The sequence below is a fragment of the Myotis brandtii genome, unplaced genomic scaffold, assembly GCF_000412655.1.
Source record: "Myotis brandtii unplaced genomic scaffold, ASM41265v1 scaffold422, whole genome shotgun sequence".
Classification (NCBI taxonomy): domain Eukaryota; kingdom Metazoa; phylum Chordata; class Mammalia; order Chiroptera; family Vespertilionidae; genus Myotis; species Myotis brandtii.
Window position 1 is genome coordinate 4,764,540 of NW_005366171.1, and position 18,139 is coordinate 4,782,678.

At 47.4% G+C, this 18,139-nt stretch overlaps 1 protein-coding gene across 1 annotated transcript in view; it reads left to right on the forward strand.

The window, feature by feature from the left end:
• The window catches only part of TEAD1 (TEA domain family member 1 (SV40 transcriptional enhancer factor)), a 150,885-nt gene extending 133,073 nt beyond the window's left edge, over positions 1 to 17,812 (forward strand). The window contains exons 7-11 of the mRNA XM_014545901.1: positions 556 to 690; positions 2,034 to 2,080; positions 2,895 to 2,956; positions 3,872 to 3,996; positions 17,618 to 17,812. Of these exons, the coding sequence (XP_014401387.1) occupies positions 556 to 690; positions 2,034 to 2,080; positions 2,895 to 2,956; positions 3,872 to 3,996; positions 17,618 to 17,812 (564 nt within the window). The remainder of the gene's footprint in view (positions 1 to 555; positions 691 to 2,033; positions 2,081 to 2,894; positions 2,957 to 3,871; positions 3,997 to 17,617) is intronic.
• Positions 17,813 to 18,139: the final 327 nt, after the last annotated feature.

An 18,139-nucleotide genomic window follows, 5' to 3' on the forward strand; every position in this document is an offset into this window, starting at 1 on the left:
CCCCCCCCCCCTCCCCTCACCCCGCCCCACTGCCTCTGAGCCTCCCAGACCAGGCGTCTGCCAGGGCTTCCAGGCCTCGCATGACTCCAGCAGTTCCTGGCACTGTGGCCCCTTGATAGCACACACAGTCAGGGCCTCCTGACGCTCTGGATGGCCCTATCCCAGATCCACCCTCCTCCCCTATCTATATGCTTGAGAGCAGGGCCCTTTTTTCCTTGAGTGTGTTAAGTAATTGGAGAAGTCTCCCTTTGGAAGCTGGAAAAATAAATACAGTGTTCACTCTTCTCAGAGGCTTCCCATTCTGTTGGAAAACAGATTAACAAAAAAATTTATTTTTTAAACCTTGCCACTGGGTGTTCTCAGTAAATGCTCTGAGTAGCAGTAGGCTCCGTGTGTTTTGGCCTTCTGGCTGTGTTTATTTATCCGTGCATGTTTGCTTTCCCGGCCTCTTTTGTGGCTCTGTATTTTAGTCCATGTGCTCGTGGCTGTGCCTGTGTGAGCTGCCTAGTAGCCATGCGTTACGTATTAAGTCTGTGTATCACTGTCACCTTCAAGGATCAGACTGCCAAGGATAAGGCCCTTCAGCACATGGCCGCCATGTCCTCAGCCCAGATCGTCTCGGCCACTGCCATTCACAACAAGCTGGGGCTGCCTGGGATTCCACGCCCCACCTTCCCAGGGGCACCGGGGGTGAGTCACGGCTGCATCCAGAAACGATGGCCCTGGAGGCATGGGGTCACCATGGGCCAACATGAAACTGACCACCTGGCACTTGTTATGATTTGGTCAGGTGTGAGAGAACCACCTTGTGGGGAACTGATGATGGGTGCAAAAAGGCGAAAGAAAGAAAGAAAGAAAGGGAGGGAGCCAGGGAGTGAGAGAGAGATGGGGGAGTGGAGGGAGCCTTCGTCCCTGAAGACATAGAATCAAGTATCACTTTTCCCGTGCCCTCCTGGGCTGTGATCTGCCTCTTTTGCTCTTTTTCCTAGTCCCTGGTCTCTGTTCCTGTGTCCTCAGGGTCACTTTATGGCAGCTAGCCCCTAAAGCAGCGGTTCTCAACCTGTGGGTTGCGATCCCTTTGGGGGTCGAACGACCCTTTCACAGGGGTCACCTAAGACCATCCTGCATATCAGATATTTACATTACGATTCATAACAGTAGCAACATTACAGTTATGAAGTAGCAACGAAAATAATTTTATGGTTGGGTCACAACATGAGGAACTCTATTTAAAGGGCCAGAAGGTTGAGAACCACTGCCCTAACGGAACAAAGAATTCTGTTAACATTTTCATTTTGTACCTACCAAGGACTGAGACACTAAATGTTATGGTCCCATTTAATCTTCATTATAATCCTTAATGCCTCTTATTGTTATTGCCATTTTACAGATGGGAAAACTGAGGTTACTTAGAAACAAAACAAGAGTTTGGGAACATGATCATAATCACATGGATAATGGTGTCAGGACTCAAACCCAGGGCTCTCTGACTTCTTTTACATAGTGCTGCCTCCAGCAGGGAGTCAGCAGGTACCAAAAGCCCCAGGAAAACTCACAGCAAAGGAGGTGTCTGCACTGCTGTTTGGAGCTCCTGGCTGGCCTCTTGTTTTGAGCTTTGTCCTCTTCCTGGCTGGGCCTTCGGTGCTGTGAGCTGAGGCAGCAGCATGTTACACAGGGAGCATTCAGAATGGAGAGGGAAGAGAAGGGCGGGTGGGTGCAGGGGTAGAGCAGTCAGATGAAAATATTTGTGAAGGCCCTGCAATAGACCCAGATCGCTGCCAGGTGTCGCTGCCTGTCCCTGCCAGTGGGGACTATCTGGAAGAGGAGCTAAAGGAGCCTTGGGTTGCTAGGCTGAGGACATAGGCGGCAGTTTTCTGCCCAGCAGTGACCACACCTGCATTTAGGGAGGGTCATTGCACCTGGCGGATGATCTGAACCCACCATCTTTAGCAGGGGTTGCAATGCACATGCATCCTGAACTGTGCTTTGAAGTGAACTCATAATCCTGAAGCCTCTTGCATTTTGCCTTCCAGTTCTGGCCGGGAATGATACAAACAGGGCAGCCAGGATCCTCGCAAGAGTAAGTCTGAGGAGGGGCCAGTATTGACTACAAGGGCCTAGGCACTGCCCACCCTGGATAGTGTTTTCCTGGGGCCAAACTGCCTCGGAGCTTGGAGGGGCGGGGAAAGGAGATTTAACCTGAGATCACTGACATCATCCCTCATTGTTACCTGCTGAAGCCAATAGGAAAGAGACTGCTTAGGTCCTGGAGACATGTAAATACCTCACTTCCGCCTTAAGTTTAGTGGTCATGTAGCTCAAAACAGGAAGAGGATTCCAATCCCTTCCTGGCTCTGAAGGGCAAAGCCTAGGGTCATCCTGAGAAAGTGCCTGCCCGAGGGAGGGCAGTGGGGTGATTCCATAGCCCATTCTGCCCCGGCTTTCCCTGTGGCATGGTGGCTAATAGAAAATCCCAATGATGCTTTGAGGGCCAGGGTAGCAAGCTCAGTAAACTAGCTCGTATATTCTCGAAAGAACTCGAGCTGTTTGGCCTAGAGAAGGCGAGCATTCCCAAGCCATGCCTGGGATTGGTGACCACGAACCTCCGTCTCTGGAGGGATGAGATGTTCAGAGGCAGATGTCCAGCTCCTCCCACTGAACTGGTGTGAAGCTGGTGGTGGGTCCCCAGCAGCCTGCTGGCCCCTCAATTGTCGGGAGTAACCCTCTCAGTCTTGGTGGAGCTCTGCCTGGCTGTGCCCCACTTGCAGGCAGGGAACCTAACACTGGGGAGAAGCCCAGGCCGAGTCCCTAGCCCTGGGAGGCCGAGGCCAGGACTGAGGTGTAGCCACTGCGACAGGCGCCATTTCTAACTCTCTCCATTCTCCTGTCCCCAGTGTCAAGCCCTTCGTGCAGCAGGCCTACCCCATCCAGCCAGCGGTCTCAGCCCCCATTCCAGGTGAGTCTCCGAGGGCTCCCTCTCATTTTGTTCCACAGCTGCATGTCCCCTCTGACTTGCAGAGCCATGGCTGCCCTCTCTGCACCCACATGTTTAAGGCCGGGGTTCGCCTGGATCTTAGAAGGGTCACAGGGGGTCCCTTTCCAGGTCCGCGATTCCTCTCAGTTACCTCATGAGTGCTCTTCAGATGCATTTTTTTAAGGAAACAGGAAGCCTGGTCACTTTCACTCAGCACCCTGGTCATCCTTGGAAGGGGAAGTTACTGTGGTTCCTTCCCCATCATTAACAGGCCGAATTGGGCAATCTAGATCCTAAAGGCAGATGGGGTTCATTCACCCTTTCCTAGATAAGTAGGTTTCAATTCCTAGTACCCTTTCTTCAAAAGAGAGCTGCCATGGAAGGCCACACTAGAAAACCTGTATCTGCTCCCCCTACACACACGTGCATGTGGAATGAGCGGTGGAGCCGCTCTCCTCTACAGACCCCAGGCTTATGCCCTCTGCTCCAACACCATGGAGCACTCTGAGGGAATATTCCATACTGCCGGTGGCTGCAGGCTTAAGAAAGGAGGGGGAGAAACACAAGAAGTGTCTGGCATGTGCCAACCTCACAGGAGATCTTTGTGAGCATTCATTCTGTCTTGCCCTGGCCCCCAGCTCAGCCCCTTTGTCCAGGAGTAGGTGTCCTCAGGCCACAGCCCATAGCGTGAGTTGAAATGGTCTTTACGGGGAGCCACACGCTTTATCAGGACACTGCCTCAGGGTCCTTGGTCAGAGTCTCACCCCGACCTCACATGACACTGGTGTAGCCGGCCTTTCTTCCTGGGTCATCTGTTTGTAGGGCCCTGCCCCCGATTGGCCTGTGGCCCAAGGGGAGGCAAATGGCCAGGATTAAAGGTGATGATTGGTCTTTCAGGGTTTGAGCCTGCATCAGCCCCAGCTCCCTCGGTCCCTGCCTGGCAGGGTCGCTCCATTGGCACAACCAAACTTCGCCTGGTGGAATTCTCCGCTTTCCTCGAACCACAGCGAGACCCAGACTCGGTGAGTGTGCTCAGAGAGGTGTGCCTCAAATCCAGCATTTGCTGTCCATTTCCATTCCCCTTCACCATCCTTTCCCCTGCCCTCATGCCTGACAGATAACCCGAGTGGATGTGGACCTGAAGGAATAGCCAGCCAGCTTTTCAATTAAGTAAAAGGTATTTCCATTGACAACTATGTTGAATTTAGAGCTGAACGATTGCGGATGCGTTGGACCTGACACTCCAGGGAACACTGGCGCTGAAGGGAACGGCCTTAATAGGCTCTTGCATTTGGTAAAATTTAACCTTTATTGAGCCTTGCCACATGACTGGTATTAAGCAAAGCTGTTTATATATACAGTTACATTTTACCCTCATCAAAACCTTATAAGGATAGGTACTGTCTGAGAGATGACGAAACAGAAGTTAAGCAATTTCCCTGAAGTCACACTGTTAATAGTTGATGGATTAGAGATTCAAACTTATGTTTTTCAAACTCAAGCCTAAACATTTAGCCAGGATTCTACACTGCCTTTCCAAGATAGCAGCTATGTTTTCTCACGATAGCAGGTTGTTATCTTCTTAAGGAGAAGTAACAAGATGGTACTTTAGCAATTGGACATAGAATGCATTGTAATATCATAAATACCAAGAAAGTTGGCATCTGGCCTCTATTTGATGTCCACCTGCCCCCCCTTCGAGTGCTGCCATCCCTCCCTGCTGGGTCCATCATTTCCCATACATATGTGCGCCTGCCCCCAGGAAGCCCAAGGCCTGGTCTCACTCCCACTCCTTGGCTGTGAGGATGAGCACTGCATCTGCATGTGGGCGAGTCCAAGGCAAACACTGGAGAAATCGTGAGTTTGTCTTTGGGAATCTTCACCAACCCCTTCCTGTGCTCCCTATCGCACCCACCTTGCTGATCTCCAGGGCCACTGAAAGCCATGCTTTCCGTGTATCTGCCGCCTTGCTGTCATTCTGTTACCAGAAAAAGTGTCACGAGTGATTTCGCCATCTGTTGTGAATAACGCAGATACTGAACACTCACGGGTGACCTCTCCTGGGAGGATTTGCACTTGAGCTTGGTGGAAAGCCTCTGGTGACAGGATGGGGGAGACGCCCTGGGCAGAGGCTTCCACCAGCCATCACCACAGCAGAGGCTCAGGGGAACGCCGTGCAGCCACTGACATTTCTGTCTATGAGTTGTGAACTCTGGCAGCTGGGAGAAAAATAGAGCCTGCTCCAAAATTAGGGGAAAATGAAGGCGATGTAAGTAGGTCATTGGGCCTATTAAGGCAGGTATAGGAAAATAAGGTTATTGAAAACAGGGAAGAGAAAGCCAACTAGATCATTTTTTTCGTAGCTGAGTGGTTTTACAGGAAGGGTGATGGCAATGCCCTTTCCCTGATTGGCCTTTCCCTGATGAATGAAAAGGTTTGGCTTTGTAGCTTTGACTCTAATTCATGACTTTAACGGTCCTAAAACAAACGGAAGGCCCGGTGCAAGTCAACATTCCTGGGCCTCTTGGAAAAGTAATTATATTTTAGGGGACCCAAGATGGGGACTGAGAGAAATTGGAATTCAGTCAACAAATACTTTTTAAACACTACATGCCAGCCCCTGATTTAGGTGTTAGGGATTCAACAGCAAAGGAAACAGTCCTTATTCTAGTGGAGCCTCCCTCCTAGGTAGAGACGACAACAGTAACCACCCCAGCAAGTGCATGCACACGCACACACACACACACACACACACTCACACAGAATGGGAGGTGATGCTAAGTGCTTATGTGGAATGGTGATCCTTCTGCACAGGTGAAAATTACTTGCTCTTTAGAATAAAAAGGTATAATTTCAGAAAATGTCATATGTTGATGCTTTTGGCTTGTTACATTATGGTTTTAAGTTATGTCTATCAGATAATGCCAACCAAAACTGCATCACTATTCTGAAATTATTTTACTAAATCGTAACATCAGTCTCACTTGTTAATGTTGCTTCTAACATTCTGTGTTACGAACCCTGATTTTGCAGTGATACACAAATGAATTCACGGCAGGTTGCGACTAGTACATGTATTTGATTTTAGTGGAGATGTGAGGGTCCGGAAAGAGAGTTCTTATGCTAGAGGAAGCAGGGAACCCTTGGAGAAAAAGGTGACTGAGGAATTGAAATGGGGAAGAATTAACAAAATTATTTACAGCACTTTGATGATGCCTCAGGCACCAGCTTGTCGGATTATATAATATGTACTTTATTTTGCAAACATGAGGTGCTGTTATAGTGAACATGTAATGGCACTTCAGGACCAAGGTCACACTGAAAAACTTGTAGCATGTGAAAGGTTCCAACTATAGGAAAATATAAAGTCACCTAAAATAATTCACCTGGGACATTTAAATGAATGTGGATGTACTCTGCTTAAAACTTTAACATCAAATATTAAGCACGTTAATTTGATAAGGAAGCCAACAAGGTGACAAATAATTAAAGGTCCCCAAACAGATTTAACTCTGTGTTTGGAGATCTTTGTCTCCATGTAGGCATGCACACATTTCTCCCTGATTCTCCATAATGGCTTAGGCTCATTGGAATCATGGGGTTATAGATAGTGCTGGCAAAAAGCCAATAAATAATTCAATGCGCTGGGTGCAGTGCTAACTGTTTTTCATTAGTGATTTCTTCTATCCTCATCATAGCCCGGTGAGGTAGGTAATTCTGTTCCATTCTGTAGGAGAGGTTTGGAAAGATTGCTGTCTTCAGATAGTCAGTGGCTGTGGCCAGGTTTGAACCTTGCACTGTACTATTTTCCAGCAGTAGATAAGGCATGAGCAAGAAAGCCAAAAGGAGAGCCTAGTTTGCCACTGTCCAGGGTGGCCTCCCTTAGTTACCACTGCTCTGGAAATTCACTCTTCATTCTAACACATAGTCTTCATTGCCACCACTGAAGACTTCTTCATGACTCTGCCACCCTTAGCATTGGCAGCACTCGTAGTAGTACCAGCAGTGGTTCCATCTGTGGACATAGCCAACACTGTGCATTATCTTACTTAATCCTGTGACGTGCCCTTCCCAGTGTTAGGCAGCTAGCCGACATTGGAAATAGGATTCAGATCCAGGCCTGCTGATTCCACATCCTGAGATTGTAACCAAAGAGTGTATGTTCCATGTGTACCTGTGGCCTGTTTTGTAGGCTATAGCTGGCTAGACTCTATAAACTAAAGGAAGAATAATCTGTGGGATGTGCGCCCCCTGCTGGCTCTGCATCAAGCATAAACCAGATGGCAGCGTTTCCTCAAGTTGGTTGTTTATATTGGTGGAGAACCAGCAAGTCAGTCCCTCTGTTACCTTTGGCTCCACTAGAAGCTAAGAGAAAAACAGCAGAGGGTTAAGAAAGGAAGATCTAAAAAATTAAGACTATATTAGAAGTGGTTAGTAGTGCTTGAAAATACACTTTTTACATGATTTCAGTGTTGCATATCAAAGGACTTCAAATGTTAAGTGTAAGATCCTCCATCGCCTGTAATCAGGGCCCAGTTTCTGGAGACTGAGTTAGGCAGCTGCTGATTGAGACTGCTGAAAACCTGATCTTGGTTAGCTGTAAGCTGAATCCTGTGTGTGCATGGGGAGTGGTTTCCCTGATAAAGCCTAGTGGACTCCCTCTACCCGCACCCTGGGACACAGCAGGTTCCTCCAGCCCCCCACAGCTCAGCCACATCCTGCCCCACAGCTGGCAAACCCCTGCTGGTGCAGACTTCCCAGGCACCAGACTATATGCTTAATGCTTGTCATGGTCTACATGCCAGAATAAGCAGGACCGTGTGCAGGAAGAGAGTGTGTGAGGGTTGAGTTAGGTAGAAGTTACACAGCCAGAGAAGGGAGAATTTTGGGATGGAGAGGGAGGGACAAGGAGATTGTCTCTTTAGATTTTGAAAATGCACTGTCTTGCCAAAGAACAAGAAAAGTTCCACGATGTGGTACGGTAACAAACCTGAACAGGGAAGGCACATCCAGCTCATAACAAACACCTTGACACATGATAGCAATGACATTAATCACCGCACCTGCTGAGCTGCGTTATAACCACTATGGCCAAGCATTTGATTTGGGGACTGGTCTTATGTCCGGTCTATCAGGGAAGGAATGGAGGCTCCAACGCATTAAGATACATTATCAAGATCCACTCTCAGGAAGTGGCTATGCCAAGGTTTGGCTCCACTCTATTCCTAACCACTTCACTGTGGTTTTGGAGAAATCAAAAAATTCTTCCAACATAAAAACAGCTGCCTTCCAAAGTATGAGCTTCCTAAATGCAGGCTGCATGTTAGCAGGGCCCTTCACATGTGGTGAGGGTCGGGCTGGCTTTTCTCTGAGCTCCTTTTCCAACCTGCAGTGTTGTGAGTCTTCTCGGGGTTTGGGGCAAGGCACGAGAGAGGCCAGGAATGTTTCCACTGGGTCCTTAGAGCATATCTCCTGTCATGCTCTTGTGACGACACGTTCGTACTGGTTGAATGAGAAAGCTGGTATCGGAATGCTTACCAGTGGTGTGAGATTTGGGGCAAATGACTTCACGGCTCAGCCTGATTTCAGTTGGTACAGCGGGCGTACTAGGACCACTCTCATCATTGCTGCGACAATTACAGTTAGCAGCATCCCTGGACCTATTGAGCACTCCACACATGGTTTTTGGAACCTGAATGTCTTTTAGAAATGTAGCAGGAAATTGGGCCAGACAGATGGAGGGATCTGGCTTGGGAAGATCTGCTCACCAGGTGTTTTGGACTCTATTGAAACTCAGATGGGAGCCAGAATATCTTTTTCATTATTTTTTTTTTTTAGTAGATAGTAAATTCATGTGGTCAAAAATCTATAAGCATAAAAGAATGGAAGGAGTCTTCACTACCTTCTAGTTCCTATCCCATCCCAGGTAGGAATCACCTTTGCTAGTTTCTTGTTTTTCCACAGATTTTAGTACATGGACAGCATAATATGGACATATTCTCACCCTCCTTTTTAAAGAGAAGTTGTGATCTGATGTGTTTCAGGAAGATGACAGCTGTAGCAGGTCAGAGAATGGCTGGGCTAGGAGATGAGTGACAAGCACCAACCCTGGGCACAAGCAGTGACCCAGGGGATAGACATTGTGTCGATAACTCTAAAAGGTCTTAGGGGTTAATTAGCTGTGGAGGAAGAGGATGCTGGAAATGACCGATCTTTTGAGAGTGGGAATGGTAGTATGATTTGAAAAGTCACAGAACAAGGAGGAAGCAGGTTAATCGCCTTTCCTCAAAAGAAACCTGTTGAAGGGGATATTGGAAACAGAGACGTTCAGCAAGTTTAAGTTAACAACAGCCCAACACCGGGCTCATAGATGACAGGGTTGATATTTGAACTTGGTCCTAATCCAGAGTCCAAAGTTTGAAAAATTGGGGAAGGTAGCAGCAATGACCAACATTGAGGGAGGTCTTTCCCACGCATTCATCTCACAGAGAAGGATGCACCCCCTGAGGGAGTGCAGAGGACAAGGCTCATTACTGCTTCACAAGCGGCAGCCAGCGCAAGAAGGTGAGCAGGACATTTGGAGGAGGAGGAAAGTAAGGACACTTGACTCAGGTTCCACGGGAGGAGAGAATTCCTGGAGGGTCCCCAGGCTTGTGTGATGGCAGGTCCTCAGCCAGGAGGCAAGGGGTTTTGCTGGGGTGTCCTGGCCTCTTTACTTCTAAGTGGCTGGAACAGCCTGAAGCATGGAGCCTCCTGGTGTGAGGAGTAAGTCAGCAATCTTCACAGCCTGAGCGAGCCCGAGGTCTCCCCTTCAGGGGAGCCTGCACTGAAGTTCTGCAAATACATCCTACAGTGCACCTGATTCTTTCCCAGAAAGGCAGTTGGTCAAACGTGGGCCCGAGCATGATTTAACCTTCCTCTCTGTACAGCTTCTTTCAAAGGCCTAAATTCACGGAGAGCTAAAAGTCTTTTGTTAGACCACAGACCCTGACTTTGCTTTGGAAAACATGACCAGCTAAGGAAACAAGGCATTGAGGAGGCCCGGGGCAGAAAAAAGGGTGAATGGTTTGCATGGGATTCGATTGGAGAAATAAGGAAACAAGATCAAAAGCAAGGTTTAAGTTCCAGATTGCCAGGAGGGTCCTTGCCTGGGTCCTGGACAGGGTGGAGGAGGCCAAGGTTTCTCTGAAGAAGCTTCCAAGCCTGCAGTGGCTGCTGGGGCTGACACTATGTCTCATTGTGGGGTTCTGCATTTATGGGAAACAGCTGTTTGGGCAAATCGGTTTCTGGTCCTTTAAAAAAGAAGTTCCTCTACCCCAGTTCATAGCTTGTGTGTGGATCTCATTAATAGTAAACCTGCAAGCCAGTATCTGTGCAGCTCCCTACGGCTCACACAGAACTGTCTTGTTTACTGTTTCATTTGACCTTCACATTGACCCCCAGATATCAGCAGGCCAGGTGTCATCCCTATGTTCAGAGGAGGAAGCCAAGGCCCAGAAAGATTAAGGAACTTGCCTCAGGTCACACAGCTCAAAACCAACAGAGCCAGGATTCTACCCATGTGTTGTTAATGTCTGCATCCCATACTTAGAATAAATGGTCAGAAAGCACACTTGCCCTGGAGGCTCTCAGAGGAAGGCCACAGCTGGTCTGACGGTTGGCTATGCCCAGTATATGTGCTTTTCCCAGAATTTTCTCATATATTTTACCAAGTGTGGTCTTCCAGTAGGGCATGGAGATGAAGTATCTTTCTGAGGTTGAGGTGATGGCTCCCTTGGGTGCGGTGTGGTTTTGTCACCCTTTCCCGCATGACTGCCCAGCTGTTCTATGGGCTCATCCATGCACCTCTCACAATAGCAGTGGATGGTTTACTTCCAATGTCTGAGCTGCTCTGGGCACTCACTCTCTTTCTTCATTACCATTTGGGGATGAGGCAATTGAAAGCATCTGGAAATCTGGGTTTTATAGACATTTCACAGAGGCCCCAGCCAGGCTCCATCTGCTTTCCTTGGCAGGTCAGCCCCACGCCCGCTTGCCTTCCTGGTTGCTATCCCTGCGCTCAGCCAGTGGCCCTTACAGCTGCACTTCTGTGGGGAAGACACACCTCTTTCTACGGAAACAGCAGCCCCTCTAGAGAGATGGAGGTGGACGTGGGAAGTGGGGGTGAGGGCATGCATCCTGGTGTGCGATCTGGGAAGGAAGGACTTGCTTGCTCCTACTTTCTTGTTTTCTATGTTTCTTTCTGGGAAGAGCACAGGGAGGGCATGAAGCAGCACCAGGGCCAGGTAACCAGACAGGGCTGGTGTCTCTGAGCAGTCAGCCCAGGATGGAGCCTGCTTGTGGCGGAGCCCAGGAGAGCCCCTCCTGTCCCCCCAAGGGCTGAGTATGTAGGTCACTTTCCTTGGCTGGCCCTGCAGCCACTCCATGGGGTCATCACAGGTTGCCCAGGCTGCTCTGGGAGTGTCTGGACAGGGAGTCCTGGCAGGAGCGTGACAGGAAGCAAATGGAGGTGATTTGTCCTTGTTCTGTTCCAACTTGTACATTATCATCCCTTGACATGAGTTATTTGTCTTAGTTTCTTTAAATTCCTAAGTGGATTATAATTTCTCTCTTGGTATTATTTGACAGCAGTCATTTTTCAAGGTTTTACTAACGTTCTTCAAATACTTGGAATTTTTGGGACAAGTTTATGAAAAGACCGCCATCTTCAGGTCAGATAGTGTACTGCAGCGCTGAGGCGTGTCCTAAGGAGCAGCCCAGATGCCAAGGAGTAGATTTATGGGGCTTTTCCTTCCTTTTCCACAAAAAGTGAACTGCCTCATCCGAGGTCTTTAGAGTAAAATGGATTGGCAATCCTTTACAAAAAGAGAGAAAAGAAAGAAAGACCCCAGTGGCCCCTGTGGGAGTTGTGTTGTTCTGGTTGTCTTGTCCGCGGTGATGGGCGCCCTCCCAGGCTGCCCCAGCCCCACTTGTGAGGACAGATTTTGCCCACTTCAGAGAGTGGGCTCTGATGTGCCTGTGGGAAGTGTGGGGGCCAGATCCCTCCATGTGCACATCACCCCCACCTCGGCCACTCTACATTACAGTAGCTAATGGCAGTGTCCAAACAAGGAATCACCTTAATGTATCTGAAACTTACCTCTCTTAATTTCTGCTTTAAAGTTGAGTATTTCACTTCTGTTGCTGTCAGAGGGACAGCCTGACTTTCAGATGATCTCTTCCGAAGTAAAGAAGCATCATGATTATTTGGGGAAATGTAATAGCAATAAGTGACGTGCTGGGCACAGCATTATGTATTTTCCATGCGTTGTCTCACTTAATCCTTGTGGCACTCCTTCGAGGGAGTCCCGTTTTGCCCCAGTATCACGGAGGTGGAAAAGGCAGCAGAGCGGCTGGAGTCGCTGTCCCAGATGACTCAGCTGGACACTGGTGCCAGCACCAGGGTTCAGACCAGATCCCCATCCGACTCCTCAACCTCCCTCAGCAGCAGAGAGAAAGAGAGCCAGGAACCAGGAGAGAAAGTGACCTCTCAGAACAGCTGTGAGGGCGGAGGAAAGCCGTTTGTGAAACCCCCAGGGCAGCTAAATAACCCTTTGCAAGTAACTTTGTTGAGTTTCTAGGATTACATTCACCCTTTCACTACATAAAACTGCTGTGAAAAAGAACTGGAGGGATTACAGCAGTAAAGAGAGGAAATGAGCATTTCCCCAAGTTGAAAGAGAAATCCGTGTGTGAAGGTTGTGTCAGGTGCTGCTAAGCACCTGTCCGGTTGATCCAGGTAGGATTTTGCTGGTGCAACATCGTTCTTTTGGGGGAACCTTGCAGGCAGACAGGGGTCCCATCTTCTGGCCAGTCGTCCTGAGAGGTTGAGCCTCAGGAAGGCTCTGTGATCTGACTAAGTTCCTTTCGGGTCCAGGGAATTTGTGGTCAGCTAGAATAAACAACCTGAAGCACGACTCTTAATGTTTTTGTTTCCCTTTATAGTCCTTTCCCTTCCTCAAAAAAGTCTAGGTTGTTTCAAGGTAGTTTTTATTTAATTTAATATAGTACATATGCTTTATATATAAGCCAAATGGAGCCTCACTCGTGGCCTGAGGAAAAGCAGCAGCCCCCTGCCCCAGGTCTTCCCACCTCACAGCCCTACTCCTCAGGGACAGCTGCTTACAGCCTTTTGGCCAGTTCTTCAGATATCATCTCCATATTTCTAAATAACACGCTTATCCTATATATCTCAGCCCATCAATTTTAGACATTTTCTGTTGACTTTTTACTGTGGAAGATCAGGACTTAGCTCTCTAAATTTAGCATATGACACCCCCGCCCCCCCCTTCTATCCCTCCCAATGCGATTATATCACAAGTTTTGGTTTAATGTTCAGTGCTTATATTACAAAGCTGTGTCAGTTTTGTGCACGGCGTGGTTAATGTGTGATGTGTTAGAACCATTTCTTGATTGTAAAGCTTGTTATTTTAGGGTTTGTCATTTCTTCTTTTTATTTGTTCAGTTTTTACATTATATGAATTCATCCTCACAATTTCTAACAGAATTCTCAAACTCTTCTCCAGGTGGTCACATAAGTCAGGGAATCTCTCAGGTCCGCATCCCCTTGGTGACATCCCTCCAGGGCCCCTCCAGCTCCTCATCCACTGGACCGGTCTCTGTCCAGGTCAGCGGCCCAGCTGTTGGCCAGCGAGTTCCTCTTCCTCTCTCCTGGGTCAGGGCCCCATCTCCCTCTATTTTGATTTACTCCATTTCATAGGAACGTATCCTCCTACAGCTAACTGAGAATGGTTACAAAGATTAATTTCCTGAAACCTTACAGATCTGAGAGTGTGTTATACTCTCACAGGTGATGGATGACTTGGTTTTCATCAGGCTTTTGCCTTAGAGATGTGAAACTTAACTCATATTTCCAAGGAGAATTCCACACAGGTTCTCTTTGCTAATGAGAATAAAGTCATCCATATTTTTAAAAAGCAGGTAAATGCTGACTTAGGTCATGTGACGTGCAAGAGATGTTGACTGTCTTTAACCTCAGCCTTTTCTCTAGGAATCTTTGAGAACTCCTGTTTACATGGGCAACACATGATTGACTATAGAGGCAGTAAGCTAGCTCTGTCTAGTCCAGCCGTGGGCAAACTATGGCCCGCGGGCCGGATCCGGCCCGTTTGAAATGAATAAAACTAAAAAAAAAAAAAGACCGTACCCTTTTATGTAATGATGTTTACTTTGAATTTATATTAGTTCACACAAACACTCCATCCATGCTTTTGTTCCGGCCCTCCGGTCCAGTTTAAGAACCCATTGTGGCCCTCGAGTCAAAAAGTTTGCCCACCCCTGGTCTAGTCACTCTGTAGGGTCTGTGAAGAGAGGGACTTTGAAGTATTGGCTCACGGATTCCCTGTGCCTAGCACAGTGCTTAGCGTATATATTACCCCCAATACTTGGGGCTTTGGTTTGTTGTTGTTTTCAGATATTTGTTTTTTGCCTTACAGAATAGAATTACTCTTTTTTTGGTTTTGTCCCACCTTTAGTTTTGGGTAACCAGCCCTACTAGAAAGAAAATGGGATTTATTTGGGAGGGCGGGGGAGAGAGAGGGAAGGATGTGTCTACCCTGGCCTTCTTCCCTTCTAAGGAGAACTGGCAGGATGGGAAGTAGTAGGTAGAGCCTCATCAAATGGTTTGTAGAGTTCTTATTTCATTAAAACTTGAACCCACACCTATCAGATAGATTTTTTTTTCTTTTCAGCCTCTGGATTTGGGGGCACAGGGACTCCTGACCTGCCCAGGTTGAGTTAGGGAGAGAGTGAGGTCTGTTTGTCTCACTGCTGTGGTCTCCAGGACACCTTCTTTAGTCCTTGGTATTCTTAGCAACAAAGTCACCTCTTGGCAGGAACAAAGCCACTCAGATGCCAACAGTCAGGGTTTGGTTTCAAGTCACCAGCCTTGGAGAGTCAGTGCCCGATTTCCTTTGGCAAAGACAGCCTGCCCCTTCTCAGTTCCTTTCAGCCACTTGGGCACAAAGGTAATTTCCTCAAAATAGAAACCTTTCAAGACTCTATCTGATGCATCTGTGAATCATTACATTTCTCCCGAATTCTAATTTAACATCTTAGAATTTTGAAAACACTATTTAGCTTCTTTCATTTTTTTTCTCAAATCAACTTTCAAACCAAAAGTAGATCTGCATTAGAAGGGTCTGGGCATTTTCTTCTGGGAGACCGCGTGATTGGTATTCGCACCAAGATGCATGCGTTGACAGATCCAAGTTTTATTCTTAACTCCAGGACTAATCCCGGATGTGTGACCTCAGACAGGTCCGTTCATCTCTAAGCTTCTATTTCCTTATCTGTAAAGTGACCTTAATAAAATCCATCTAACAATGTCATTGTGAGGCAAGGAGTACCTGAGACCACATTGCACATCTCCTTTTACCCACTGATGAGACTGGAAGCTCCTTAGCAGTTGTGCTTTATACATTTCTGTGGGCTTTTACTAGTATTTGCTTGTAACTGAAAAGATGATGTGACCAAGAGCATTAGAGAAAACCTACAGAAAGATCCGAGGCACTCGGCCCCACCGCATGCCTCACCTCCCTAACACAGCCACGGCTTTGACTTTATGTAAACATTTTTTCCTTTCTCTTCCCGCACAGGCACACTCTGTTCTTTCCCAGTAGCTTCCAGGTCTCAGTCCCACTAGAGAGTCTCCAGGTAACTGGAAGGAGCAGAGGCGGGGACCACGTCAGAGCTTGATAGGTGCCTCTTGGTTTTTCATTTTAGCGGATGCCTTTGAGGGATGTTGAAGCCTTGGTTAAGATAGCTCTCTGATGTTGATTGTGAGGGGTGTTTAGCCTTCTCCCAGAAGATGCCCGGCCCTAGCCACACTCCCCATATGTGCAACACTGTAGACCACTGTGGGGGGTTGGGCCTCTCACCCTTTGGCTTTGTGGCCAGAGATCCACGACGTGGGCAGCAGGTCACAGATTTGAACCAGCACTTCCACAGGATATTTTTACAGGGTTGTGATCAAATGAGTTTGGGAAACTTTGGGTTATACAAAGTTAAAAAAATGTCTCTTTACTGCGGTGCTTTTAATATGCTAATATTCGCTGTGAATCTCAAAGAAGGAGATTCTATTAAAAAATCGTAATAGCCAGCATTCTTGAATGTCTACTCTTTGTTGGATCTAGGAGTTCTAGTGTGCTCTGTATAAGCAGTGTCTCATTTAAATCCTACAGCCACCCTATGGAGTAGATGCCATCACTCTCCCCATGTTAGACACTGGGGAAGCACTGCCCGGTGTCATAGCTGATTTGCAGTACTCTTGGTAGGCTGTCCTAACCAATCCTTTTATTTGGGGCTTCTATGGGATCAGTACTCAGAAAGCCTCTACTTGGAGAAATGCCAGTTTAAACTCAAAAAGTGAGTAGGGACTGCTAGGTGAAGAGAGACACAAGGTTTCTCTTTGAACCCTATTAAGTTCTGAGCTCCCTGGAACCCATGCACCCCCAGATGTCTTTGTGTCCCATTAGGTGGGTCTTATGGCCTATACCGCAGGAAGGATGGGCAGGGAGGGTCTGAAGTAGAGCATCTAGGCCAGAGGTTCTTAAACTTAGGTGCATATTGGAATTTGCCTACCGAGCATTAAAAATCACTGATGTCTGGCCTCATTCTCAGGGATTCCAAATTAGTCTGGGTGGAGCCCAGGCATTGGTGATTTTTAAATGCTCCTTGGTAATTCTGCTGCAACCTGGGTGAGAACCATTGGTTTGGACATTCTCCTCTGTGGTCCAATTTCCATATCTTATACTAAAGCAAGGCAAAGAAAGGGTTTCCTTTGTAAGTTAAATGTCTTCTTAGGTGTTTGGTGTTTTTGTTTCTTTTTTTGTGTGACTATGAATGACTGGTATTCCTTTGTTACCAACCTCTTGCTAACCTTATGCCATGAATCCTCTCCCCTGACCCTAACGTTGCACTGATAGCCACATATTGACTGGCCCTTATGCAGAAGTTTGAGATTGGTTACTAAGGGGACTGATGAGAAGAGGCTCAGCCCTCTTATTCCTGCTGGAAGAGGTAGGTAGGTACCAGAGCTCAGAAGGCTGCACCCATGCTGCTGCTAGGGGAGCTGGAGTGAGAAGTGCATTCTGGGTGATGATGTTAGGTAACTACACACATACTTTTTATTGGGCTTACACCATAAATAATAGGCTCCAAAAGGCGTCACTGTCAGTTTCAGCTGAGTCTCATGAAACTGGGTAATAGAATTGTTTTTTGGTTTGGCAGTTGGGTAATTTAAGCTTTGTTTACTTCTATGTCTACAAAAAGCCTTTCTTAGGCATTGGGAAAATACATACCCTTCTTAATAAAAGACAATGACTGTTTTACTATATTGTATACCTGAAACTAATATATTATTGTATGTCAACTTTAGTTAAAAAAAAAAAAAGATGATTGTTTTTGCCCTAAGTTATAATGACTTTTCTAACATCTTCATCTTTTCAAAGGTATGGACTCTCAGCTAATCAAGGCGTAATTCCGGGACTTTAAGACCACTTACTCTCTATCCAGTTCACGATGCATGTGTCCCAGGTTGTTCAAAGGGTTTGTAATGGGAATGTCTCTGTTGGTTTCTTGCAGTACAACAAACACCTCTTCGTGCACATTGGGCATGCCAACCATTCTTACAGTGACCCATTGCTCGAATCAGTGGACATTCGTCAGATTTATGACAAATTTCCTGAAAAGAAAGGTGGCTTAAAGGAACTGTTTGGCAAGGGCCCTCAAAATGCCTTCTTCCTCGTCAAATTCTGGGTGAGTAAGACCTTGCAGTGATTTCAGTGGCTTTTGTCTGAATGGTCAAGTCCCATGTGAGTGTGGAGCAGCACAGCTGGCCATGGATGCACCTGACTGCATGTTCACCTGCACCTGCAGGATTGCCGTGGGTCATGGCTCGCACCTGTGTGCCGCCCTCACGCTGGACTTGTGCCCTGCTGCTTCTGCCAAACAGCAAGAGGCGGGCGGCCTCTTTGGGCTTCGGGGCTCACTCATGCAATGACAAGAGGCTTCCCTGATGGGTGGAATCAGGATGGAAAACATGGGCCACTAGACCCTCTTTCTCTTTCTTCTCCATTAAGCAAAGCAACCTGTAAATTCCACTGT